This window comes from Colossoma macropomum, unplaced genomic scaffold (assembly GCF_904425465.1).
Source record: "Colossoma macropomum unplaced genomic scaffold, Colossoma_macropomum, whole genome shotgun sequence".
Taxonomy (NCBI): domain Eukaryota; kingdom Metazoa; phylum Chordata; class Actinopteri; order Characiformes; family Serrasalmidae; genus Colossoma; species Colossoma macropomum.
The window spans coordinates 7,693,991-7,721,395 of NW_023494807.1; the positions used below are offsets into that span (position 1 = coordinate 7,693,991).

At 40.9% G+C, this 27,405-nt stretch overlaps 1 protein-coding gene across 1 annotated transcript in view; it reads left to right on the forward strand.

Moving 5' to 3' along the window:
* The window catches only part of LOC118797284 (collagen alpha-1(XXVI) chain-like), a 60,745-nt gene that overhangs the window by 6,159 nt on the left and 27,181 nt on the right, over positions 1-27,405 (forward strand). The window contains 1 exon segment of the mRNA XM_036556593.1: positions 230-333. Coding sequence (XP_036412486.1) covers positions 230-333 — 104 coding nt within the window.

Here is a 27,405-nt window from a genome sequence, read left to right on the forward strand (position 1 = left end):
GTTTCAGCGAGATGGACGAGATATCGGCCTGCGAGGAATGATCTATTTGCCATTTATTAGATTATCTAAATTATTTAAATTAGATCAGGTTTGAAAACTAATATTCACCTTCCAGTTTCAAAACTAACAAACCAGCTCACCACAGAAGCCTCCATGTCTTGTTTTTGAAGCCAATACAAGTAAACGCTCTAGACAGGTTACCATGCCTACGTGATTTTTCTCGTCTTAGTTACAGGGCACTGGTCAGACCTGCTTATAAGGTGGCCTACCGGCAGGTGACCGCACTGGAGTGGAGGTGCTGTCCTGGCTTCCTGGGCAGTGACTGCAGTGAAGGTGGGTGAATGTGATCCTGCTCCACAGATAGCAATACAATATCACCTATGATTGTATATGAAAGATCATGTGCTGCACTGAAAGTACCAAAACCATTGAAAATCTGATTTAATATTTGAATATCTAAGGCTTGTTGTGGCTCCCAGTGTGAACATAGTGTTATATTCTGGCCAATAATTGCCAAACCCACAGAAATGTGGATCAGTTACTGGACATCTTATAGGGGACATGGGAAATGGACTTAATTGGAGATCAGTTGCTGCCATGGTTTTATTGTTTGTAGAAGTGTTGGTGGAACTGGCTCTCAGCGTATTTTTTCATAGCACAGTCTGCCATGAGAAAAATGAACTGAGTCATGTAGGCTCAGCAGAATGACTTAGCAATTGTGAGGGCCTGCTTACACAACCCTTAAAGGAACAGTTTGGCATAAAACCATATGGAATTTTTTTTCCGCCTTGCCCCAAATGCATTCAAGACACATTAGGTGCCTGAAGTTTGCTTCTTTAGTGTCATCGCTGGTTCAAAAACATAAATAAATACATTTCAGATTTTTTTTTTGTGTATCACTTAAACACTGCAGCTATCCAGTACACTGTAAAACATTCATGATGAATGTACCAGTAGAAATGCTAAAATCTTTTTACAGTAACTAAAAGTTAAGAATGATTTGGCCTTCTCTTGTTTATATTTTGGATATGGACTTTTAGGTAACATACTTTTGTCCATTTTTATAAATAACAGTGTGTCACACAGTAGCCACGTGTGCGTGCAGCCTGATAATACCTTAATAATCCGATCTTAATAGAATACGTCCATGTATACACCTCAATCGGAATAGGCTAGTCTGATTGAGGCCATTCAGAATACAGTTTCTATCCGACTGAACGAGGTGTGTAATCCTGTAAATAACCCGTTAAATAGAAGAATAATATCCGTGTAAACGCCTGTATCTGATTACGTTCCCAATCGGAAAGTTTAAGTACGTTCTGATCATGTGCGTCACGTCATAGTGAAAGTTTATAACGTTTAACATGGCGGAGCAGAAACTGGTCTGCAGAGGAGACGTTGACGATGAAGTTTATGCTCTGATCTTTAAAAGACGGTGGTGGGACGAACGTCCAGCTTATGTGTCTCAGAACACGACGTCTTCCTCTCGTCCTTCTTTAATAAGGACATGTGAAGGACGTTTTCCTGAGTCTGACATCATTTTAAAGCAAATAAAAACACAAGCGCTGCTCACTGCTGCTCGTCTCACTCTGATTGGACTCACGTGATGGTTGTCATGGTAACTTCTACACTAAGCGGTTCTCTACGCACGCACGTAATTTTGGATATGATTGCTTGTAGCGTTCATGTAAACTGAGATTTTCATCAGATTGTTGAGTAGAGTGAGAATAAACACCTCAGTCTGAATCTATAATTGGAATGTATTCAATAGGATTGGCAAAAATCTTTGCATGTAATCTTTGCACAGCCACTGTCAGATATCACATAAGCAAGTCTTTTTGAGATTACTTAAAGGGGAAGTCCACCAATTGTTTAAAACTTTAGCATTATTTAATCCTTTAAAAGGTTTTCAGAGTGGTTTGGTGAGAAATGCTCCATGCAAGTCAGAATTCACAGTTGTGGTGATAGAAACCGGACATCCACCTCTAAAAGCTCCCTCATGGAAAGTTTTTACATGAAAGGCTATGAATATGCTGAGACATTGTTTTTACCATAACAGTTTGGACTAAAAAAAAAGGTTAAATGCATTCATGGTGTACATGCAGGCCATTGTAAGGCAAAATGGCCCCCAAAGAAAACCACTATTTTACCATCAGCATTACATATAAAAACTCAGACACATGTTGGTTCACCAGTGGTTTTGTATAGTAAATAAAATGCTTATATTTGCATTGTTGAGATAGTGATCACTGGCTTCCTATCACCACCACTGTAAAGACTGAATAAGTTTCTTTATGATGAAACATTCTACATCAAACCACTTTAAATGGCTGTTTACATCTTAATAATTGAATTATGCAGATTTTTTTTAATTGGTGTAATTCCCATTCAGGAATGCAGACTAACTGGTGTTCATTAGCTCCAGTGTAAGACAAAAGATGCAAACTTCAGACACCAAACATATCTTAGCTGATGAACCACGTTAGGTGTAGGTGGGAAATTCTTTAAATCTCTCATCCTTTCTTGGCCAAACATCTTACCTTAGATAACTCTGTCCTGTACCTCTCCCCCCTCCACCCCCACTGACATACCACATGCCAGTAATAAGTGCTCTGCGGTTTCACACTCTTTAATCAGGATTCTTTAGTGTCTCTCTTTTTTCTGTAAAGAGTGAGATCATCCACCACAGGCATGGAATATCCCCCCCACCAAAACACACTGCATAGCTCTTCCATCACCCAATCCACACTCCATACATCTCAACCTCCTTAACCCTGTCCCAAGCCTTCTCTCTCCCCTTCTATCTCTCCTCGTTCGCCCAGTTTCATCTCCAGTTCCTGGCTGTGTCTTTGGGGTTGCTCTCCTGTCACGCCCTTCTACCCCCCCCAGAAAAGAGACAAAAATGTTGAGTGTTTCATATTGCGTCCCCCAGCGCTCGGCCCAGAGGCTGTCATGCTTGAGCCCGGGCCAGCCGTCTGCGGCCACGTCTGGCTGCGCTGCAGAACATCTGGAAGCGCTGTGGGCCTTTTCGGTGCACGACCGAGCGAGCCAGCTAGGGAGAGCGCGCCGCTCACACACACACGCGCTCTCTCTCTCCGTTTCATCCTGGGAACAGCTAGTGCAGGGGAGTATATTAAAGAGCATGAGAATGATAACAAGGGCACTGTGGAGCACATAAAACCCTTCCTTACTCACTTGTTAAAAGGACTGAAGCTGGTGGGAAAGCAGCCGCAGTGGCTGCACACTGTCCCCACAAACTACTGAACATCAGACAAAGAAGAGCTCAGAGAGAGGCTAAATCAGTGATGTTAGAAGGGTGAGGTCTAATTAACGTTTAACAGAAAGTAAAAGTTCACAATTTGCTCTTTCTCCCTAGAGCTGTATGCAACGTTTGGGTTCCCCTGGTCAAATTAAATGTTTTGTTTATTTTTGTTTAAAGTAAAAAATCCAAATGTAAAGGAAATATATTTCCATAAATGTTTTCAGATGTGTGACAAGTTTGTAGTTTAGTCCCATATACGTTTGACATATGTTAATATTAAAATGAACATTTATACATATATTTCATCTACATATGTATTTAAATACTTTACAAAATGGTCCGGTTAAAAATATTTAACACATATATTTTAAAACATCACATTTATTGCACATATATTTTAGTATGAGCAAATATACTAAAATATACATTGATCATGCGTAACATTAAGACCACCTCCTGGTTTCTAAGCTCATCGTCCATTTTATCAGCTCCACTTACTATATAGGTGCACTTTGTAGTTCTACAATTACAGACTGTAGTCCATCTGTTTCTCTGCATACTTTGTTAGCCCCCTTTTACCCTGTTCTTCAGTGGTCAGGACCCCCATGGACCCTCAGAGCAGGTACAATTTGGGTGGTGGATCATTCTCAGCACTGCAGTAACACTGATGTGGTGGTGGTGTGTTAGTGTGTGTTGCACTGGTGTGAGTGGATCAGACACAGCAGTGCTGCTTAGTAATGCATAAGAATGAGATAGTTAAGTAGTGGCCATATTTTGGTAAGGTGTGGGAACAAGGTAGTGAAGTCATGGCCATGACTTAGTACTGTGTTGGAACAAGATAATAAGTCATGTGTTTGAGTCAGTAAGGCATGGGAACAAGATAGTTAAGCTGTGGCCATGAGTCAGTAAGGTGTGGGAACTAGATGGCCACAACTCAGCAATGTGTTGGACCAAAAAAATTAAGTCGTGTTACGAGTCAGTAAGCTTGGCGAATCAGATAGGTAAGTTGTAGCCACAACTCAGTAAGGTGTGGGAACAAGAAAGTTGAGTTGTAAAAATGACTCAGTAAGGTGTTGGAATGAGACAGTTAAGACATGAGAACAAGATAATTCAGTTTAGCTAGTCAAGTTGTGGCCATGACTTAGTAAGATGTGGGAACAACTTATGTATCTTTTTCAATCACCTTTCCTATGTTGTGCCCACAACTTAACTAAGTTGTGGCCACACATTATTTGTTTAAAGAAGAGATGTCACCAGTGGGAGTTTATTACAGCATTCAACTTTAAAAAGTACAGTAATTCATAATAATGTGTTTGCCACAAGCTAATATGTTAACCCTGAGCTGGATAGATGGCCTGCCTTTATTTTGGGAATGTTTATTTAATTCTTATTAAGCTTCATGCAGTATTAAAACTGCCTTTATTTGCTCCAGACTGTTGAGTGTATTGTTCAAAGTCTGTATGACTGAATTGAGAGGCTCATATTGAACAATACAATGTTGTGTTGTTACACTAATTTGACAAGTTTGTACATTTTTATTGATGACATACAGTTTGCATGTCAAACAGTGTCGGAAACCACATAAGGAAGACTATCTGAGATGCTTAACAACTCCTCAAGGTTTGAGATGTGTGTGCGTGATGATTTAGGCATGTAGTTAGCACCATGCTAATTGGGATAAGTTTTGATTACTTGTTAACCTCTTATGCTCCAGGGTATATTTTGGTTTTTCCATCTGAATTTACATGCCCAAATCTTAAGGCAAATTATTCAGTAACTGCATGAAATAAATGCACATTTTTATTCTATTTATTTATTTATTTTTTGGTTAAAGGTCCCCTCATATTAACAGAACATGTGTTTTATGATCACACATATTGCTATATGCTTACAATTTACTGCTGAAAGCCAAAAATCTTAGACGCTCTTTGTATTATTTTATAAAAATAATTTTTACAGAGCAGATCACTGAAGAGACGCCATCTGTTTATAATTTATAGCCCAGATTTGTGGAAAAATGGGTCGACTTTCAGTAGAAAAAACAATTGTGAGTTCAGCTTCTTTTATTATAAGGGTTTGAAATTACGTCACCCATCTATTTGACTGGAAAGAAGACAGTTACAGCTCTCATATCACACCCACCTTTTGAATGTATCTTATGAAATATGAAAGTTATGAAGAATATGACGAAATGCGGTTTGGAGCATAAGAGGCTACCTACATTAGAGTCGTAGCTTCAGTTTGCTAAAGTAGTAAACTTCAGGCATCAAATTGGCATAAAACCAGATTTTTTTTTTTTGCCAAACTATTCCTGTAACCTGATTGGCTCGCACAGTTGACTGTATGTTACTGAACTTATGTTTCTCACGGCTTATTTCTGACCTCTTGCACAGTAGGAATCAAATGCCACCAGATGAACTTTGCATGGAGGGGCTGCAGTGTTCTCCTCTCCTTTTTGGAGGCCTTCAGAGTGAAATACACAATGGCTTGAGGCGTCTACATTATCGGAATGCACTTGTGGTTAACAGATTGGCCTTTTATTGCTGTTCAGCCTTTGTTCTACTTGCTGGTGGAGCATGAGAAGCTCTTTTCAAGGGAACAACACACAAACACTCAAACATATTAGTGATTGTTTCCACAAGCTCGCAGCCACAGCCTGAAGGGTTCCTTATGGAATTACTGTGTGTGACTTGGGCAATAAGACGAGGATTATGGGTTACTTATTAATATGCCAGCCATACCATATCTTCATATTGTGTGTACATGTGTTCCCGCGTGGGAACATGTGTGGAATCAGCAGAGAGTTTTCTTGGTGAGAAGGAGGAACACTGAGATGTTTTGCAGGTCGCCCCATGTTTGTTCTCGTATTTATACAGGCTGATCCCCTTTGGGATTCGCCATGGCCTTGTTTCTAAGTGGTACTCCCCAAAACCACGCACTCCCTCCCTGCTCCTCTCTCGTCTCTCCTTTCTGTCCTCTTTTATTTTGGGAAAGACCACAGAGGTGCTGGATGTATCTGTGTACATTCACCACCGCACTCTGTTTTCTCTCATATCACTTCATTTCCTCCCCCCAAGGGGCAGCACATGGGGAAGCAGGAGTTTCCCAGGGAGTTGGCGCAGCCGTCGGCACAGAACGAGGGGGGTGCTGTGGGGCCACGGCACTCCCTGGTTTCAGGGTTGTTTAACTGTGACTGCTAAAGTGAAAAAAAGAAAGAAAAACAAAAGAACTGAACTTACAAACAGTCTTAGCATATAAAAGACCCTAGTGGGCTTTCTTTAGGGTGGGGTTTGTATTATGTTTTATTTCTACATTTTTAAAACATGAACTGTTACATTAACACCTTCCGTCACCAGCTGTTCGCTGCTCTGGGGGCATGACACTAAAACACAAGCAAGCTTGAAGTTAAGAAAGTGTATACAAAGTTTTTGGCTGTTTCTGAGCAACAAAGTGGACCTGTATTGTTGTTTAAGCTCAAAAATCCAATTAGTGTGATAATCTCATGTTTTGAATACTTTAGTTGTTTTTCCAACCATTATATTTCCCACTCGGAGTGTGTTTTGGTATTGAATCTCATTGTGTAGCTTGACTATCACGACAAAATCACTTACCTTATCACAAATGAGCAATCCAATTGGACGCTGCTTGGTTAATTTGCATAAAGTTTGTCCAGAATGAGTAATATCAGATTGTGCATCAGTGGTTTGATGTCAATTATATGTGTATGTTCTTGTCTCTTGCTACTAGCATGATGTAAATGATACAAAAATTTCAAATAAAAAAAAAATTGGGATATCAGTTTGCATGACTATGACATTACTGCATATACTGCATATAAACGACTTCAAATTTCAGCATCTACAACTTAAATTTAACCAATATTTCAACATTTCTGCATAAATAAATCATTAAGATGTAAACAAAGTCATTTAGAATGGTTTGATGTGAAATTCCCCATTCTAGAGAAACTTACATAGTCAGAGTGGTGGTGATAGGAACCAGACGTCTCGACAGTGTAATGCCTCTAGAAGCTCCTTCACACAAAGTTATTATATTAAATGTAACAAATACTCTGCATGATGTCTGAGACATTGTCTTATGTTTCGTGGTTTTGGACTAAAGCTTATGTTTGGTGGGAACGTACATGTAGCCCCCAAAGAAAAAGTATTCTTTCAGATTTACCACTAATTTCCTAACATCAACATCACATATGCAAACTCAGAACATGCATTTAGGTTCACTGACTATATTTGCATTGTGAACATTGTTCCCCCTGGTTCCTATCACCACCGCTGTAAAGAAAACTGGGTCTGTAAGCTTCTCTACAATGAACTACTTCAGATTAAACCACTCTAGATGACTTTGTGAAGTTGTTTACATCTCATTCTTTGAATCGTAGAGAAAAAAATATACCCTTTAAAACACCTTCCAGCATCCCTGGTGGCATAGATTCCTCAAGCTGAGATGTTTGGCCAGCATAATCACTTCCAATGCCAAATTAGCTTTTTTTTTATTGGTATTTACTGTTAGTCTGCTTGCAAATGTGTGCCACGAGCACAGTGGGTAAATATTCATTCAAAGGACTTATGTTATATATAAGCATATTCATTAACAGTCGAAACTGAACCCACATCAAGTTTACGACTGACACACTGTTTTGTTGTTCTTGTTTACGTTAGACGGAAGAAGTTGTGAGAAAGGAAAGGCAGGGTTTCATTGTTTGCTTTACCTTTGGCAAAACGTATGTGTGCACACTAATGGCATAAGTACTGAGAAAATCACATCCATATGGAAGGAACAGTCCGAGCGCTCCAGAGCGAGAAGTAAACCCACCAAACAAGCACCTCTCAAAGTGCTCTTTTACCATCTCTCTAATAGCGGGAAAAAGAAAGGAGCCAAAAGATAAGAGAAGATGGAGGATCACGGGGCAAAATTTAATGAGGCAGAGAAAGTGGGTTAATGGGGTCCAATGCCACGTTTTTACTTTGCGCTGCTGCACCCTCAGACGTCGATACAGTCACCGTTGTTCAGGAGTACAGACGCGGAACACAATGTTCTACTCATATCTCAGGCCAAAAGTGAGATTCTAAGCACCTATTCATGACTGGGTCCTCAAGCAGATGTGCAGGGCTGAAACTGACTCCCTAGTTCTGCGAAGAGAGAACTTCCCTGGGCCTGAGGAATGATGTCATTGCAGCAGCTTGAACAACTTTACGCGTCGGCTTGCTCCGGTCCGCTACACACCATCAAACCAAAAACCGCCGCTGTCGCGCTTGAACCGATCCAATTGTCCCTGGCCCCCACATCTTACACCCCTGCTGGTGCAGCAACTGGAGCATGCGAGCTGAAGGTCCCCCTGGATCGATCCAGAGGCGCCTCAGTTTCAGGAGGTTTTCGGGCGTTTGACGCTGATGAGGGCCAGGCCGGCTGCGTTTACCCCCCCACAGAGGCAGTTTTCCATCGGGGTACAGCATTTCCAGAGGGCAGAATCTTGAGCTTGATGAGACCCAGCGTCGTTTGTTCCAGCTTAGTGGATGGCATGCAGAGGAGACGTTGTTTTAAGCTGTAAATCTACAGCTCGAAAGAAGTGACCGAGTTTACGGAGCCACATTTGGAAGCACTCCAAGAGAGATAGCCTTAACTCAGAGCAGAGGAGAGCTTTGGAGTGACCTGATTGAACCCTGCTTTGAGGAATGATTGGATGTCTTTCTTCTAGGGATGATCTGTTTTTGATATTCGAGTATCTGTGAGAGTTAAGAATGGGACGTCCAGTTAGCCACAGTGAATGAAAAAGCAACAACAAAATGACCATAGGCATGTAGGCTAACCTTTTAGCTAATAGCATTAGTGTTTGGGGGCTAAAATTAGTTTTGCTAAGTTTCTGTGTTGGATAATTACTGGAGGCTTCAGATGAGCTAAAGAGCTAACGCTAACATTACCGCATACTGGTACAGTGCTGTTTGCTAATGAGGACTCCTCGTCCTCTACAGGAGGTCTTTTCCTCAGTGGACAATATGCAAAAGAGTTACTTTGTAAGCGAAACATATTTTTACTGTTTCTAGAGCTATCGAAGGTCAGCTAGAGCAGTTAGCTTAGTTAGCAAAAAAGTTCCAGCTGCGCTACCTCTGCCTTCCCTGCTAAAAACATAGACCAGCATAAACTCTATGCTGGTCTAAGCTGGTCCTAAACTGGTCCAGTGCTGGTGTGGTGTTAGTTTAGCATACCAGCTTCCAAAACACAACATATGGTTGTTTTGCAGGTGACCTGCTATGCTAGTCTATGCTAGTTTTACTTGCAGAGTTCTCAGTCACATCTTCAACAGTGCATCCTTGGGAATGCACTCACATTAAGGTTCTCTTCAGACTTGACATTAAGCTTTTTTGGGAACTTGTCCTTTGGACACGTAAATCCACATTTAACTTGTCCGTTTAAGTTACCATCTGGAGCGCTAACATTCAGCGAACTAGCTAGCGTTAGTCCTGCTTCTTAACTCTACATTAACTAAATGTTATCTAAAAAAAGCACAACTATAACATGTCATGTGAGGGTCATTCTACAGAAACGTCCACTTTTCTATCTCTCCATAGGTGTCACTGGTCACTGATCCTCATTGGTGTTACACATAAGAAAGGTAACACCAGAGACATTTTTAATGAACAATGCATTTTACAAAATGGCTGCTACAGAGCATCAAACCACATGTCGTCAGTCATGGAATGTCCACTAAAATATGTCATTTAATCCATTTGTATTCTATTTTTTCACAGTTACCTCAGAATAAAGTCGGTCACACCAGTGACTTCAGCTAAAAGCTTCATATGAAATCATGAGCTGAATGAGAAAATCTCTGATAACTGAAAGACACAGTGGACTCACCATGTGCTTTTCTTCATAGATCCTCAGAAAACAGGTCAAGTGATGTCATCAGTGTGACTTTTATTTCAAAATAAGAGATTTTTTTGTTACGCAGTAACACCAGTGACACGACTCCTGGGGACCACAGCTTTCATAATATATTTTATAATATTTATTTGGCGTTTGTTTTCTTTTTGTCATTTAATTTATATATTGCATAGTCATGTATAGATTATTGCAGTTAAAATTGCAGAAAAATGTGTTTTTTTCTTTAAAATATGGCCTCACCCTTTACACATGACTGTGAGGACGAGCACTTCTGTGGGAAATTGATGGATCAAGAAGGTGTAATTGTTAACATAACTTATTGTTTTCGTTGAAAATGTAAAAGAATTGTAAACCTAACATGTTTTTCAAGTGTAATATATCTGTAAACACTAGGGACACAAAAATGGAGGTTTCTGTAGAATGACCTGTGAGCAAATTGTGTGGTTTGATGGTTGCTTTGGCAGCTTCCATTTAAATTGAGTTGCGCATAGCAAGTAAACATCCCTTACTCTTTGTCGTGGCTCAGCCAGTCAAATTAGCTTTCTTAGGCTTGTTTTGGATCTTTATCTGGCACTTGGTCAGGTTGTAGTGGTTTCAAAACCTTTCTAACTGATTAGCGTAGCCAGAGAGTTTCTGCCTAATTAAATCTTTGAGATGTAAACAGAGTCATTCAGTGTGGTTTACTGATAAATGCTCCATAACAGAGAAACTTACCGAGTCAGAATTGTTCACAGTGGTGGTGATGGGAACCAGACGTCTGAAGAGTTTAATGCCTCTTAAAGCTCCCTCACAGAAAGTTATTAGATGAAATTGTTATTAGTTTGCTGCCTAGTGCCTGAGACATTTTTAATGATAGTTTTGTTATAAGATTGGCCTTTATATATTTTTATATATTTTATATATATTTGGTATTCAGTGTGAAGAAGTACATGCAGGGTGGTGTAAAGTAAAATAATATTTTTTTCAGATTTACAGCTATTTTACAACTATTTTACAGAAATTGTGTTTTAACTCAAAACCATCATGAAGCAGTGTTTCAGAAATCAGGCAGTGTGCAGGTAACCGCTTATTGTACTTATACTAACTTTCTATGAGGGAACATTAAACTCTTCAGACGTCTGGTTCCCATCACCACCACTGTGAGCAATTCTGACTCTGTAAGTTTCTCTGTTATGAAGCATTTATCATTAAACCACACTGAATGACTTTGTTTACATCTCACAGATTTAATTAGGCAGAAATTCTATGGTTAAGCTAATCAGTTAGAATGGTTTTGAAATTCTGACAACAATTCTAACTCAGTAAGTTTCTCTGATTAGCTTTGCTTTGTTTACATCTTAACCATTTAATCATAGAGACATTTTTAAACATTGGTAGAATTCCCCTTTGAGGTACACACTGAAAATAGCTTTACTTTAAATTTACTACTCTTCACTACTTTGTTGGGCTTTTTTGTTTGTCACATTCCTATAATGAAATGCAGCTAATACCTGAACAGTGATTTCAGTATTCATGGCGCCCAGAACAGTTAACCGACTACTTGAGTACGAATACACACCCCTTCTTTCTTGCTGTGTTTCGGTGAATGCTGAGAGTGGCCCTGTTTTCACCAGTGATAATCTGGTGTCCTGTTTGAATAATGGATTCCTTTCATTTTTACCACCTCATTTTAAGTCTGAAAATCTCTAGTTGAGACTTCTTTCTGTTAATCTGAGTTAACAATCAGGGACATTTAAAGTCAGAACATTAGCATTTCAAATGGTGGGCCTCAGTTAAGCCAGATCTGGTTTATGGGGAGCCTGGCCACTTCCTATTCCCCGCGTTATATCAAAAACAGGACTGCTAAACAGCAGAGGGCGCCCGCGAGTGAGTCCTCAATGAATGGGTGTAAATGGCGCTCAACGGCCAAAAACGAAAAGTTATAATAGTTTCTAATCACTCGCCCAGAACTTTCCTTTAATTTTAGAAAGTAAAAGGTTGTTTTTCACTAAAAAACAAAGAAATCTTACCTTTATATTTCCTTTTTTCTACAGAAAACGGGTTTTGGGCAGCAGAAGGCGGGCATTAGTGCTAGAGCGTGATGATTGATTGGCGAGCAGAGCAGCTCATTGGCTGTTCGCGCTCACTGACATCACGAACATATGTGAGGCGCCGTTTTAAACTCCTATAACTCGAGTTTAAAAGCTCTTAAAAATATAACAGCAGTGTTAAAATGTTTTATGCTGTTCTGTGTTCAGGAAATGATGTATGTATTCTTTTACATAAAAATGTTTAAACATTTATAAACTATGATTTTGCTCAAATGCTCCATATCAACCCATTCGTTTTGGACTCGCTCGGGAGCGCCCTCTAGCGTTTGAGAAACCCGGAAGACATTGCAAAGTGGAAATTCTCCTCTCTACAAGTTCTCTGGTTAAACATCATAAACCGGCACGGTTCATCGTCCCTGCTTTTCTGATCATGTAAAGCTTCTGTGAGAGTTAATATCAGGATATCCAGATAACCACAGTAAATGGAAAAGCAACAACACAATGGCCAAGATTAGCGCAGGGATGTAGGCTTACTTTTTAGTTACCAGCATTAGTGTTTAGAGGCTAAAATTAGTTTTGCCAAGTTTCTGTGTTGGATAATTACTGCTGCGTCTTCAGTTGAGCTAAAGAGCTAATGCTAACATTACCGCATACTAGTACAATACTGTTTGCTAATGCGGACTCATCGTATTACTTTGTAAGAGAAACGTATTTTCACTGTTTCTAGACTTATTGAATGTCAGCTAAAGTAGTCAGCTTAGTTAGCAAAAAAGTCTCAGCTCCTATCACTGCCTTCCCTGCTAAAATACACATCTCAGCAGCATAAATTCCAGGTTGGTCTAAGCTGGTCTTAAACTAGTCTGGTGCTGGTCCGGTGTTAGTTTAGCATACCAGCATCCAAACCACAACATATGCTGGTGTAGCTGGTGACCTGCTATGCTAGTCTATGCTAGTTTTCCTAGCAGAGTTCTCAGTCTTCAACAGTGCGTCCTCACGTTAAGGTTCTTGTGTTTTGGAATAGTAAAGTGTAATATAATACAAGGGGATTCACTCGAAAGAGGCCCCGAATATTCTGTAATAACTCTCGCTAGAACAAAGCAATCTGAACAAAACAATGTGCAATGCGCTCGTCAGTGTATGGAGCTTCGAACAAGCTAGTATGCCCCTGCGTCTGAGCGATGAGGAGTGTCGTGTCGAAATGTGTCTGGCAGAAAACGGAGATCACTTCCAGCATTGCATGTAATATAATCAATTACACATACGTCAAGGTATGTAGCATTTTTTTTTTTGGTTCAGAGTGCTTCATCCTAATGGGAGTTACAGTAGAATATTTGGGGCCTCTTTCGAGTGAATCTCCCTGCATAACAGACTTGACATTCAGCTTTTTGGGGACAAGTAAATCCACATTTTACTTGTCCAGTTTTGTTAGTCTGGAGCACTAACATTCAGTAAACTAGCTAATGTTAGTATTAGCAGAGTCCTGCTTCTTAACTACGTATTAACAACGTTATCAAAAAAAGCACCCTGCTCTTCTGATCATGTAACGTCTCGGACCATCATTCTCTAAGAAGTGGGTCATCTTTAGTTCAGCACTAAAGAAACGTCTCATTCTACTCCTTTCGTCTCCTTCCGTCCTCCCTACCCTAGCTCATGCATCCCTTCCCCATGTCACCGTGACCACTTACTTCCATTTCTGGACAGCAAGGATGTTGAAAAGAAACCAAGCCAAAGCAAACTAAAAGATACAGTGCTCTGTTCTGGACGCGCACACAAGCCATAGGATTCCTCTCTGAGTCGACGCACCCCATCCTCCACCGCTTCTTCTCCCACCCATCTCTAAAGGGGGCCACTCAAGTTTTCACCACAAAGCAACGTGACTCACCTCTCTTTTTCCTCAGCACTCCAACTTTGGGCAGGATCAACAGTCGAGCAATGAAACGACTCCTTTAAAGCCTCTAAGAATCTAGTGAGAGCATCTTAAACTAACATCTGAGCACATTAATCGGCAGCTTATGTTACTTAATGAATGCAATAGAATGCAGAGTGGAGATAGAATGAGGGTGGCTTTTCCATATTAAGGAGGTTTTTGATGTCCTTTTCACATGATTCAGGGCTCTTTGCAATGTCATAGTCTGTGACTAGTTGTTTAAACACGAACTACATTTCAGCCGTGGAATAGATCTCAGGGAGACGGCTCACATTTCATGGAATCTCACCTCAAGTTGTGCTGAAGCGGATCAAGAGTTTGTGTACTTATGACGGCATGGAACACGTCAGTAGAAAATCTGGTAGCAATTTCCCTGCCATTGCTCCTTCCCCCCTCACCCTTCACACTGGCCTGCTGATGGATATCTCAGCATGTAGTCCCAGGGCCGGTAGGTAATGGACAAATAACTCAACCTTTTGCTTCAGCAGTGTCAGGATATTGACAGGGCTAAGAGTTCAGCAACCTCTACTCTGCCTGCTGTAATGAACTGGAATTAGAGTAGAGTGAGAAATTATTGAGGTTCAGGGCTCCAGGACAGAAGATCGGGTCCATTGGAAGATGTTGATGAGTCCTCAGTCCACATTTTCTCTCTCTATCACAGCTGCCAGCGTACCAGTCACAGGTATTCTAGGTCTGGATTGCTTGGTTCAAGTGTGGGATAGAACGAAAATGTGGCCCACCCTGAGACCCTCTAGGACTCGCTTGGGAAGCACTGGCTTGGAGTAATACCATCTGCTACTATCTTAGCCTTTCAAGACATGTTCATAAGTGGCTTCATGCAGGTCTGAGTTGAGTCTGGAGTCCCTAGAGGCCAAGGCCCAATTCCATTTCATCCCCTTAGCCCTTACCTCTCCTTTTTGCATGTTCATGTCGTTTCAATGTATTATGGTCCTTTGCTTCATAACAAGCATAAAAAAATCACTAATAGTATGCTGATGTCTCAGTAGCTAGCTAGCTAAATTTCCCATTCCACCTTAAATGGTGCTGCAGTTACATTCTGGCACCTCAGGCATCAGAACTGCTGCTCTATTTAAGGTGGAGCAGGAAAATTCGAACAAGAACCTGGCGAATAGCTTCATATCACTGAAGAATTAGGGGTGGGCGATAATAGATAATTGCCCCCCCCCCCACTTTGAAGGCATATGATGTCTAAATGTAAATAAAGCCCAGCAGTGAGGAGCTGAACTTTACCCTCCTCTGCTGTCACGTCGCCTACAGAGCAGCACTAGTAGCTGTTAATGAAGTAATGTTCTTTTTATTTGAGGGTCCCATTTCGTAGGGGGAGATTTCAACCACTGCCCCTTGTAACTCAGTTTCAAAGGCAAGGTGACACTCGAAAACAAGGGGTAGGGCTAAAAATAAGAAATAGGATTAGGCCAAAGTGTGAGTTGAATCTTCATTCTTTAAAGTACATGGACTTGTATTTCTATATATTCAAAATACATCTGAAATGCATTGCAATCATTGCAGAAATACACACAGCAAGTGTTTTAGGTATTGATACACTGCAAAAATGCAGTTACGATTTGATGTCTTGATTATTTGAAATACATTTCGTGTGAGTGTCTTACTGCATGTGTACATAGTTAATGCAAGTTACAATGCAAAACACAGAAGTGAGTACCATTTAGTTATATCTGTAACCTTTATTAAAGCTACATACAATTGAAAAATACATATGAATGCATTTTGCTTCATTTTTATAAATGGCAAATATATCGCTGCTGTTGGAACAAAACCTCACCACTACATTTTTGTTGTTTTTCAGTTCATGACATAATTTGAAAATACCTGCTACCCTTTACATTATATGTAAATTTCATGATGAAACTGCCCAAAATGACTTAAAAAAAAAGTCTGGTTCCATTGATTTACATTAAAAGAACATTATGTTTTTTCCTTCTCCTGTAAAGTTTGGGGCATATTTTGGAGATACGTTTTTGGTATTTTGGAGATACATTTTTTTTTCATATGGGATTAGTAGAAAATGTTTATTTAGTCTTATTATTAGCTGGAGTTGCACAAAAGTAAACTAAAACCCTGTCAGGTTCAAAGTGGCTTCAAATAATGAGTCTTTCATTACAGAAAACCTTCAGTCTGAAGGACAGAAATGAAGCACTAAGCACATCAAATGTGGTCCTTAAAGGAAAAAGGCAGAACAAACAGCTGGCCAGCATGTAGTCTGTGTGCTGGTGCTAAAACAGCAGAAACGTTTGTAAGTTTTAATGAATGTGATCTGTAACTGAACCTCAGCTAGATTAGAAGGCAATTTCAGCTAAATTAGCCATTGTGCTAGTTAGCATACTTGCTGTCCAAACTACAAGCCCACTGTTCCAAGTTATTTTTCCCCTTTTCTTTAAAAAACTAATTTACTGCATTGCGCTTTTGAAGCCGTGCTGAACCTGACGCTGTGAGCCGCAAGTGACCTGCGCATGACCGCGTCAGAACTGGCAGGCAAAGCCACATGCAAGGTTGGAAAGGGGTCTCAGTGCTCAGTAGGCCAGACAGCTTCACACAGCCCATCACACATTGACAATTTATCCCTAAACGCGGCCCGCAAATCTTTTATTTATTTATTTATTTTTCATTGTTCTGCAGCTAAATATGCATTTGATGGCTAAAATTGCTTCTCGCAATATTAGCTATATAAAATCAGCTTACAGAAATGGCAATACTATCATAATAAGAATCCCTTATAAGTCTACTGTTAAGTGTAAGTTTACTTGATTTAATTGAGCAATAAAATGTTTATCATGCAAATTTGCTTCTCGCAATGTTAAGCTATATAAAATCAGCTTACACTGATGATTAGAATGTAATCAGGCAAGAGAAGTGAATCAAACCCACTGAGAAGGGAGTAACTGCTCTCCATTGCCAGCACTTCACTCGCAAACACTTAACTCATATACAGCAGAAACGCCAGTATTATCATAATAAGAGTCCCTTATAATTCTACTGTTAAATACAAGTTTTCTTGATTTAATTGAAGAACAAAATGTTTAGTACACACTCTGTGTTTACACTACAATATTAATAATAATGTATAATAATAATAATAAAAGTAGTAATAGTAGTTTATTATTAGACTATTAGTAGTAGTACAAGTAGTAGCAGTTTGTGGTGACAGAAGAAATATTAATAAGCAGTGACTAAGATGCACTTGAATGAGTCAAAATTCATACATGGAAAACTAGTTGTCCTTAAATTTTTTCAACTGGCCCACCTTGGAGAAGCCCCACTGGCTAGTGGATCCTGGGTAATTGCATTGAGAGCCCCAGTCTAGATTCTGAGTTGAACACTGAACTGCACAGAAGACATCTGCCAAATCTATCATGGTCATTTGCCAACTTGATGTGTGATAGGAAACAGTGTGCCCAATCCGCCCTTGGCTCCAAGAGCTGCTAAGCTGTGTGTGTAAGGCAATCACAGCAGGAAGTTGTAAAAGGGTCAACTTCTGGCTCTGTAGGCACCACCCTTAGCGTGCGGTTCAATGCCTAGAGTTGATGAGCAGGAAGCTCACTGTTTAACAACAGCAGAAACTTTCTCCTCAGCCTCGGTGTTGATGGAAGCAGGACATGTAAACAAGAACGCCGGGATGGCTTTGATAGATCCTGGGCGTAGGGTCTCTGGAACATCCAGAATAACGTCTGTGTCCAGTTTGCTGTGGAGTCTCAGACATTGAACATGGAAAAATGTCAAAGGCTGGGGTTCCAGAAGGGGAACCCAGTGGTTTATATAGTCTGAGGTTCCAGAAGGGGAACCAAGTGGTTTATATAGCCAGGAGTTCCAGGAGGGGAACCCAGTGGTTTACATAGTCTGGGATTCCAGAAGGGGAACCCAATGGTTTATATAGTCAGAAGTTCCAGAAGGGGAACCCAGTGGTTTATATAGTCTGGGATTCCAGAAGGGGAACCCAATGGTTTATATAGTCAGAAGTTCCAGAAGGGGAACCCAGTGGTTTATATAGTCATGAGCTACAGAAGGGGAACCTAGTGGTTTATATAGTCACGAGCTACAGAAGGGGAACCTAGTGGTTTATATAGTCAGGGGTTCCAAATAAGGAACCCAGTGGTTTATATAGTCTGAGTTTCCAGAAGGGGAACCCAGTGGTTTATATAGTCTGGGGTTCCAGAAGGGGAACCCAGTGGTTTATATAATCTGGGACTCCAGAAGGGGAACTCAGTGGTTTATATAATCTGGGGTTCCAGAAGGGGAACCCAATGGTTTATATAGTCAGAAGTTCCAGAAGGGGAACCCAGTGGTTTATATAGTCTGGGATTCCAGAAGGGGAACCCAATGGTTTATATAGTCAGAAGTTCCAGAAGGGGAACCCAGTGGTTTATATAGTCATGAGCTACAGAAGGGGAACCTAGTGGTTTATATAGTCACGAGCTACAGAAGGGGAACCTAGTGGTTTATATAGTCAGGGGTTCCAAATAAGGAACCCAGTGGTTTATATAGTCTGAGTTTCCAGAAGGGGAACCCAGTGGTTTATATAGTCTGGGGTTCCAGAAGGGGAACCCAGTGGTTTATATAATCTGGGATTCCAGAAGGGGAACTCAGTGGTTTATATAATCTGGGGTTCCAGAAGGGGAACCCAGTGGTTTATATAGGCTGGTGTTCCAGAAGAGGAAGCCAGTGATTTATATAGTCTGGGGTTCCAGAAGGGGAACCCAGTGGTTTATATAGTCTGGGGTTCCAAATAAGGAACCCAGTGGTTTTTATAGGTTGGGGTTTTAGAAGGGGAACTCAGTGGTTTATGTAGTTTGGGATTCCAGAAGGGGAACCCATGGGTTTATATAGTCTGGGGGTCCAGAAGGGGAACCCATGGGTTTATGTAGTCAGGGCTTTCAGATAAGGACTCAGTGGTTTATATAGATTGGGGTTCCAGAAGGGGAAACCAGTGGTTTACATAGTCTGGGGTTTCACAAGAGGAACCCAGTGGTTTATATAGTCTGGAGTTCTATAGGGGGAACCCATGGGTTCATATAGTCTGGGGTTCCAGAAAGGTGAACCCAGTGGTTTATATAGTCTGGGGTCCAAAGGGGAACCCAGTGATTTATATAGTCTGGGGTTCCAAAAGGGGAACCCAGTGGTTTATATAGTCTGGGTTTCCAGAAGGGGAGCCCAGTGATTTATATAGTCTGGGGATCCAGAAGGGGAACCTAGTGGTTTATATAGTCTGGGGTTCCAAATGGGGAACCCAGTGGTTTATATATTCTGGAATTCCAAAAGGGGAACCCAGTGGTTTATATAGGTTGGGTTTCCAGATGAGGAACAGAGTCATTTATAGAGTCTGGGGTTCCAGAAGGGGAACCCACCCAATGGTTTATTTATATTGGGGATCCCAGTGGTTTATGAAGGTTTTAATCATGCAAGGGTTCTTTGAGTGTTCATGGCTCTATATAGAACTGTTTTCTTTACTAAGGAACCATTGAGGAACTGTCTTTTTTAAATGTGTTCCCTGTTTGAAGTTTAATTAATCATTTATGAGAAAAATGTGTTTTTTTTATTATTTACAATAGTCACTTTATTCGGTACCATAAGCAGATGTTCAGAATGAATATGTAGCTTTAAAAGTGTCGGAGCATGAAGCCAAGGAGCTCAGAACCGCAAGGTTCCTGTCCACCAAGTAAAGATGTCCCTGCTTTTCCACACCTTAATCAATTTGTGTCAAGATCTGCCAGAGCACAAAACATCAAGCAAAATATTGACTACAAAATGCAGACATAAGCTCCAGCTGATCTTGCTGACCTGTTGAAGTGTTGTAGCTCATCCAGACCACTTCACTCAGCTGAGTCAGGCTTACTGCAAACTCTTTGGATCTCTAACAGCTCAGTTGGTGGAAGATCATTTTCTTATATAGCTTATAAACTCTGGATCAGAATTCCAGAGAATGTTAGGAATGTAAGCTGGATATGTGTTTGAATACTAGATTACAAACATGCTTATTTAGGCTCGTATTTGTCTAGAATTTTTTCCTGTTTATGATTGTACTGTTAATGTCATTTAGAGTGTAATGTTTTTATCTTTCTCCTTCAATCTTTAGTTACTGTGCTTGAAAGCAAAATGATAATTTCAGTCACTTCTACTCATAGACTTAGTTTCTTTCCTCTGCCGTACACTTCCCATCTTCTCGGAGTGTTTAAAAACAAACACATTGGACTAGATGTGAAGGATCCACTGCGTTAAAAATTATATCGTTCAGAAAAATCATAATTGGTGTGAATAGGCCTTTAGGATATGGCATTTCTTTACACTCACATTTGGGAAAAAAATGTTTCTACAGTCTTTTGTGAATATTCTTGAGGACCTGAGTGGCACTGCCCAGCGCTGCACACCATGCTAATGTGTCAAAAGTGCTGCTCTGTGACCACAGCTTAGCTATGACTTCATGTCTGTGTCAGTGATGCTAGTCGTCTCATCAAACACTTAGGAAAGCCAAGCTCAGAGGTTATCTTGGCTTTTGCTTATGTGCTACGTGATGAATTGTTGCATTCCAAAGGAATGAGACAATGACAGGAGTTCTAAAACAGAAACATTCTGACAGCTACGATCAAATTCAGTGTATGTAATGACTGCCTTTGCGAAATTTAGTTGATACAGGTCAAAGATATGTCCATTATAAACCTGCTTAGCAGTACAGTTATGCTTCTCACTGAGGGGGAATTCCACTTATTTCTCAAAATTTCTGCATAGTTAGATAGTTAAGAAAGCCATTCAGAGTAATTTGATGTGAAATGCTCAAAATTGCTCACAGTGATGGTGATAGGAACCAGACATCTGCCTCTAAAAGCTCCCTCATTACATAAAATGGTTTTGAATATGGTGTCTGATGCTTGAGAAATTGCTTTATGATAGTTTTGAGGTAAACCTTTGGCCTAAAAATGTATTTTTATACTTCATTCATGGCGGAGAGGTACATGCAGGGTGTTCTGAGGCAAAGTTGCCTCCAAAGAAAACATTTTTTTCAGATTTATCACTATTTTATCATGACCAACATAACGTGGCAGCTCTGAAGAAATGTGTAGGTTCACTGGTGGTTTTGGATAGTAAATAAAATGGCTATATTTGTGTTGTAGTCATTGCTACCCCTGGTTCCTATCAGCACCACTGTAAAGAAATCCATAAGTTTCTCTAGAATGGCTCATTTTAGGTCAAACCACTCTGGATTGCTTTTTTCTGTCTCAGTGACTGAATTCTGCAGAAATTTGAAAAAATTGGTGGAATTGCCCTTTGTGTCCTCCAGGATTTGAGGGTCACCAACGATGCGTCATTTTCTGATTGGAAGGGAAGCATAGCTTCTTCATCTTTAATCATTCAGCAACTGTGCTTTTCTCATAGTCTGAAATGATGTCTGTCATTTTGTTGCATTAAAATCACTAAAAAAGCTATGAAACATTTTTATAATGTTATTTTTTCCATTTGTGTGAGTTTCTCACGTTCTTACATCGACTCTTTTCACCGGTTAACCAGACTCACATCTCATAAGCGACATACTTTAGTCTGACATGCTGTACTGTATTTGGTGTTGGAGGTATGTCGCACCATATCATGTTTCTGCAGATGATTATTTGCACAGATTTACTGTGCTGTGGTTCTTTGGCTGGCAGAGAAACTGCTCCCTCGCTGCTCAGACATGGCGAGACGTTGGTCACGATGGCAGGTCTGTGGAGGAAATGCAGGGGGCACTTACCTCTGAGTCACTGATTTAAGAACAGGCCTCCTTCAGCAAAGTGGCTCCTGTGAGCTTTTGTCTGCTTGACAAAGAAACCAGCAAAAGCTGAAGCTAATTTATTCCTGGACATCTGGAAGGGGGAGGACAAAGATGTCATCTATGAGAAGAGCAGTCTAAAAATTTGAAAAAGGGTGATTAATAAAGGTAGTGATGGATTAAAGCTAAAAGAGACCAATTAGCATCTCATTTGTAGCTACTTCGCATTCATTGTTTGCACTGTAGGTCAACTTTTCCTTTTCATAGAGCTACATTGAGTTTGTGAGAAGCTGTCTTGTATTAAAATACTAGTTTGGTGATCCAGTTTTTCAGTTTTCCTCTTACCCCAAATGTACTGCAATGCTAATGTAGCTAACAAGTAATGTTAGCTTATGTTGCATTCAACTAAAGCTTGTAACTCTGAATGTCCGACTTCTGACCAGGAAAAACTAAAGAAAATGCCCTCTAAACTGGGAGTTCCTACTGTTGGGAAGGTGCCCTCAGTTCCAAGTTCAACAATAGACAATTTGAGGCAAGTGTGTTCGGCAGGCAGTTAGCATGATGCTAATTGATGTGCATAAGCTTACATTACTTGAGGTCTCAGAGGCCACTGGAGCTATAAGGCTACATTGGCTCCAGTGCAAAACTAAAGAAACAAACTTCAGGCGTGAAACATGTTGTGTCTGGGCTTCCAAGTGGCACAACAGTTTAAGCATTTGCCCTATCATTGGGAGATTGCGAGTCTGATCCAAGGTGATGCCCTACACAGTTAGCAAAATTTGTCTGGCCCACTTGTGGGCCACATCCTTGGTTTGTTTTAGCCCAATATACGGCTGGGTCCTTGGACCAAATCTGGCCTTTACGCTGTAAAGTGAGTAGAACTTATGGATATGGCCCAAATTTGGCCCCAGTCTGGCCCAACTACATTGTTGGTCCACAACATTCATGCCAGAATTGTCCCATGATTGTAGACACGAGACAAACCATATGAAGCTGTCCAGGATCTGGCCCTATTCTGGCCCGCATGCCTAGCATTTACCCGGTAGTTGACCAGCAGGAGTCAAAGATATGACACGTGTCCTCGCTCTCTCGGAGTGGGTAGGATGGTCCACCCTCTCCCTCATTAGTCAGATCGATGCTAGCCAATGCCACTGTCTATTAACTGATGTAATGGTTAGCAGTTAGCATTCTCCTCCAAGCATGTTGAGCTGTCCAATAACATTACATTAGCAGAGTTTTAAAAAGATGCAGTATCGCTTGTCATAAGAGGAGACCTGGCTAGCATGTGGGAATTAGCCATGACTACATTGAGGAGACAACTGGTTAAAAATAAAAAAGGCACATGACTGACTGACTGTTTGGGGTAAGGTGGAAAATGAGTAATTGATTTTTCTCCCAACTATTTTTTTAAAAAGCTGTGCACATCTAATAGTTAATGCACGGTGAATGCACAGTAAGAATGTCCTGTTCAGCTCAGAGAAACAGCTGCTTGGTTATGCTGGACTGGACAGAGTTATGCTGGCATGTCTGCCTATCAACCAGTCATGTCCGGCCGCACACTGCCCCAGACGCACAGAACAGACGTCTGGGAGTGGCCTGGCAGCAGGAGGCATTCCGAGGGTCACGGCTGGCCACATGTCACCGCCCCCCCTCCCTTTCACTCTGTGTGTATCTTGGGGGAAATTCAGAACTCCTCTTCTTTTAAGTGTCCAATGGGCCGCACGCCCAAACCAGAGGATCTCTCTGTCTACCCCCACTTTTCCTCTCTTTCTCGCTCTTGTCCTCCCACCCTCCATCCTTTTCTTCTCTGTTTTCATTTCCAAAACATATGTTGACCTCTCGACTGGGAGATATAAATAACTTGGCCGTCTGGGGATAAATGGGTAGAATCATTGCGCACTGTTATTACGGTAATATTTATGAATAAGCCGACCCGCTGTAAGTGCGTGCCTTTAAGCAACCATCTCGCATTAAATGTAGCGCTAATGTATCGGCTCTGTGCAGATGTGTTTAGTGAAGAATTAGCGTACGCGGCCCGGCTCCCACGTTCATGTCCCTCCTTTGTGTCACCCTATATCCAGGCTGATAGTAAATTAAATCCCAGTGACTCAAGGGAAGGCTAAACCTGAGTGACCTCTGACCCTCCAGACGTGAGCCTTATGTTGTCTTGAACAACTGTTCGTTGAAAACGTTGGCATGCCAGAAGACAGCTGCAGTGTCTAATGGTGCCAGGGTCTGACTTATGGGGGGGATATATTAGCCCTCTGACAGTTGTGCATTGAGCCGTTTTGTATATGTCACTATATGGTAACATAGTGGGCTTTTCTTTTTTTCGGTGTGGTCTCGATTATTATTATGAATAGTTTAGCAGAAGATCAAATTTCCAGAGTTTTCCACTTTAATTCATATGTAGTCGATCAGCCGAGACAAATTTGGCTTCTTTAGCTAACCGCTAACTTTGCTAGCAAACACTTAGACATCAACAGCCATCTTTTCCGTAAATACATTTAAGAAGGTTAAGAGACATTTTGGGATGTATCTGTGGAGAAGATTTGGCTGACTATTTGCTTCTGGTGTTAGCAACATTAGCGTGGTAGCTTCAGTTAAAACAATAGAAGCAAAATTTGGAGAGCAAAGATGCCTCAGCTAACTGACTACATTTGGACTAAATGAAATATTGTATAAATTAGATTTCTTTACTTAACATCTGATGACAGTGATTCGATCGTGGTGATCAGCTCGTCATCCAATCAAAACACTGCACATCTGAACTGGCACTCTTAAAAAGCTTCTGCCAGTCCAGATATGGAAACCAAGCAGCAAAACTAGCCTGAAGCAACTCATTTACATATATCCACATATTCAGCCTACAGCAGCTTAGCCCCGCCCATTCATATTGAAGGAGCATTTTGTACACAGACAGCAAATTCATTTGCAATGTTTGCGTTTGTAAGCCTACATACACCAATCAGGCAAAACATTATGACCACCTCCTTGTTTCTACGCTCATTGTCCATTTTATCAGCTCCACTTACTATATAGGTGCACTTTGTAGTTCTACAGTTACAGACTGTAGTCCATCTGTTTCTCTGCATACTTTGTTAGCCCCCTTTTACCCTGTTCTTCAGTGGTCAGGACCCCCATGGACCCTCACAGAGCAGGTACTATTTGGGTGGTGGATCATTCTTAGCACTGCAGTAACACTGACGTGGTGGTGAGGTGTGAGTGTGTGTTGTGCCGGTCTGAGTGGATCAGACACAGCAGTGCTGCTGGAGTTTTTAAACACCTCAGTGTCACTGCTGGACTAAGAATAGTCCACCAACCAAAAATATCCAGCCAGCAGCGTCCTGTGGGCAGCGTCCTGTGACCACTGATGAAGGACTAGAGGATGACCAACACAAACTGTGCAGCAGCAGATGAGCTATCGTCTCTGACTTTACATCTACAAGGTGGACTGACAAGGTAGGAGTGTCTAATAGAGTGGACAGTGAGTGGACACAATGTTTAAAAACTCCAGCAGCACTGCTGTGTCTGATCCACTCACACCAGCGCAACACACACTAACACAACATCACCACATCAGTGTCACTGCAGTGCTGAGAATGATCCACCACCCAAATAGTACCTGCTCTGTGAGGGTCCATGGGGGTCCTGACCACTGAAGAACAGGGTAAAAGGGGGCTAACAAAGTATGCAGAGAAACAGATGGACTACAGTCTGTAATTGTAGAACTACAAAGTGCACCTATATAGTAAGTGGAGCTGATAAAATGGACAATGAGCGTAGAAACAAGGATCAATGGTCATAATGTTATGCCTGATTCGTGATATATATATATATTTAAATATGCATGCATGCGTCTAAAAATAACTCGTTCAGCAAGAGGCAGGAATAATATTGAAAGCTGTGGGTGGAGCCCGCATGATGCTAGGCCAGGAATGTAACCAAGCTGTCCGCTTTGCATTTACATTATCTGATCGCAGCGCATGTTTGATTACTTTGGGATCACGATCGATCACAAATGCTGACACTTGTCTTTAAAACGTGTAAACTGACAATGTCCAGGAACAGGACACACTTTAATGCCAAGTATAATCACGGCCTTTGTGAAAACATGTAGAAAGCATAAACTTTCAAACCCCAGGGAAGCGGAGTAAATTAAAATGTATTTTAAGTCTGTTTCTCCTTGGAGAGGTTCTTGGAGGTGCAATTATCCAATGTAATAGCAATGTACTTAAAATGGTTCCAGCGATGATGCTGAGCAGGAATGTTTTCAGCAGTCCACAGGGAGAAAGTGCTTGTGGAAGTCTGTCCACAACTATGTGAGAGAAAGACTGATGGGTGGTGTGTGTGTTTCTGTGTGAGTTCTAATAGTGCAGTAATAGGCTGAAGTGTACATAACAGCAAGCATATGGTTTAAGAAGGCAAGTGCCATTTTTGGCTATAGGCACATCAGAAAGAGTCAATTTTTGCCCTCTTCCAAAATGTAAGCTCCTTTGGTTGGTTTTGTATGATGGAACGTACAAACTCAATTCCAAAAAAGTTGGGAAAGTAAATGAAATGCAGATTTAAATTTTATCTTCTCACCTTTAATGTTGGTAAATATACGCTAATTCTGAAATTGATGCTTGCAATACATTCCAAGAAAGCTGGGGCAGGAACAATTTTAAACTAGAAACATCGCTAAATGGTTGGGTATTAAAAGAACGTCCCGGATAAGGAAAGGCCTAGACCTTTATAAGCAAGGATGGTTCAAAGCTAGCCACTTTGCCACAAATGCATCTGTACTCTCTGTGGTGCATAATATTATTTTAAAAATGCAGGGAATCTGGAAAAATCTCAGCAAGGCCAAGTACCACAACTAAATGCCCATAACCTTTAAAGCCTCAGACAGCACTGCAATAAAAACATGCTTCTGTGATGGACATCACCACATGGGCTCAGGAATACTTTCACAAACCTTTGTCTGTAAACATTGTCCATTGCTGTATCTACAAATTCATGTTAAGACTCTTAAGTTAAATGTCAACAACATCCAGAAACGCCACCGAATTCTCAGGGCTCAAGCTCATCTGAAATGAACTGATGCTCAGTAGAAACGTGTGTTGTGGTCTGGTGAAATAATGAACGTCGTCTTCTCCAGGCCAAAGAAGAAAAGAGCCATTCAGATTGTTGCTGGGGTAACATTCAAATGCCAAGGTCTGTCATGGTATGGATGGAGGTATTAGTTTGTAACTCAGACATCTGTGAAAGCTTCATTAATGCTGAAAGATATATACACATATTGGAGCAACATATACTGCCTTCTAGACGCCGTCTTTTTCAGGGACACTCAGTTATTTCAACGTGACAATGGCAAGAACATTCTGAACGTGTCACAACAGCATGGCTGTGTAATCAGTGCGCAGGTGCTAGACTGGCTTGTGTGTAAAACATGTTGCCCATTATGAAGTGTAAATTACAACAACAACTAATGACAAACAAAATCTGCTTTCAGAACTGGATCAGT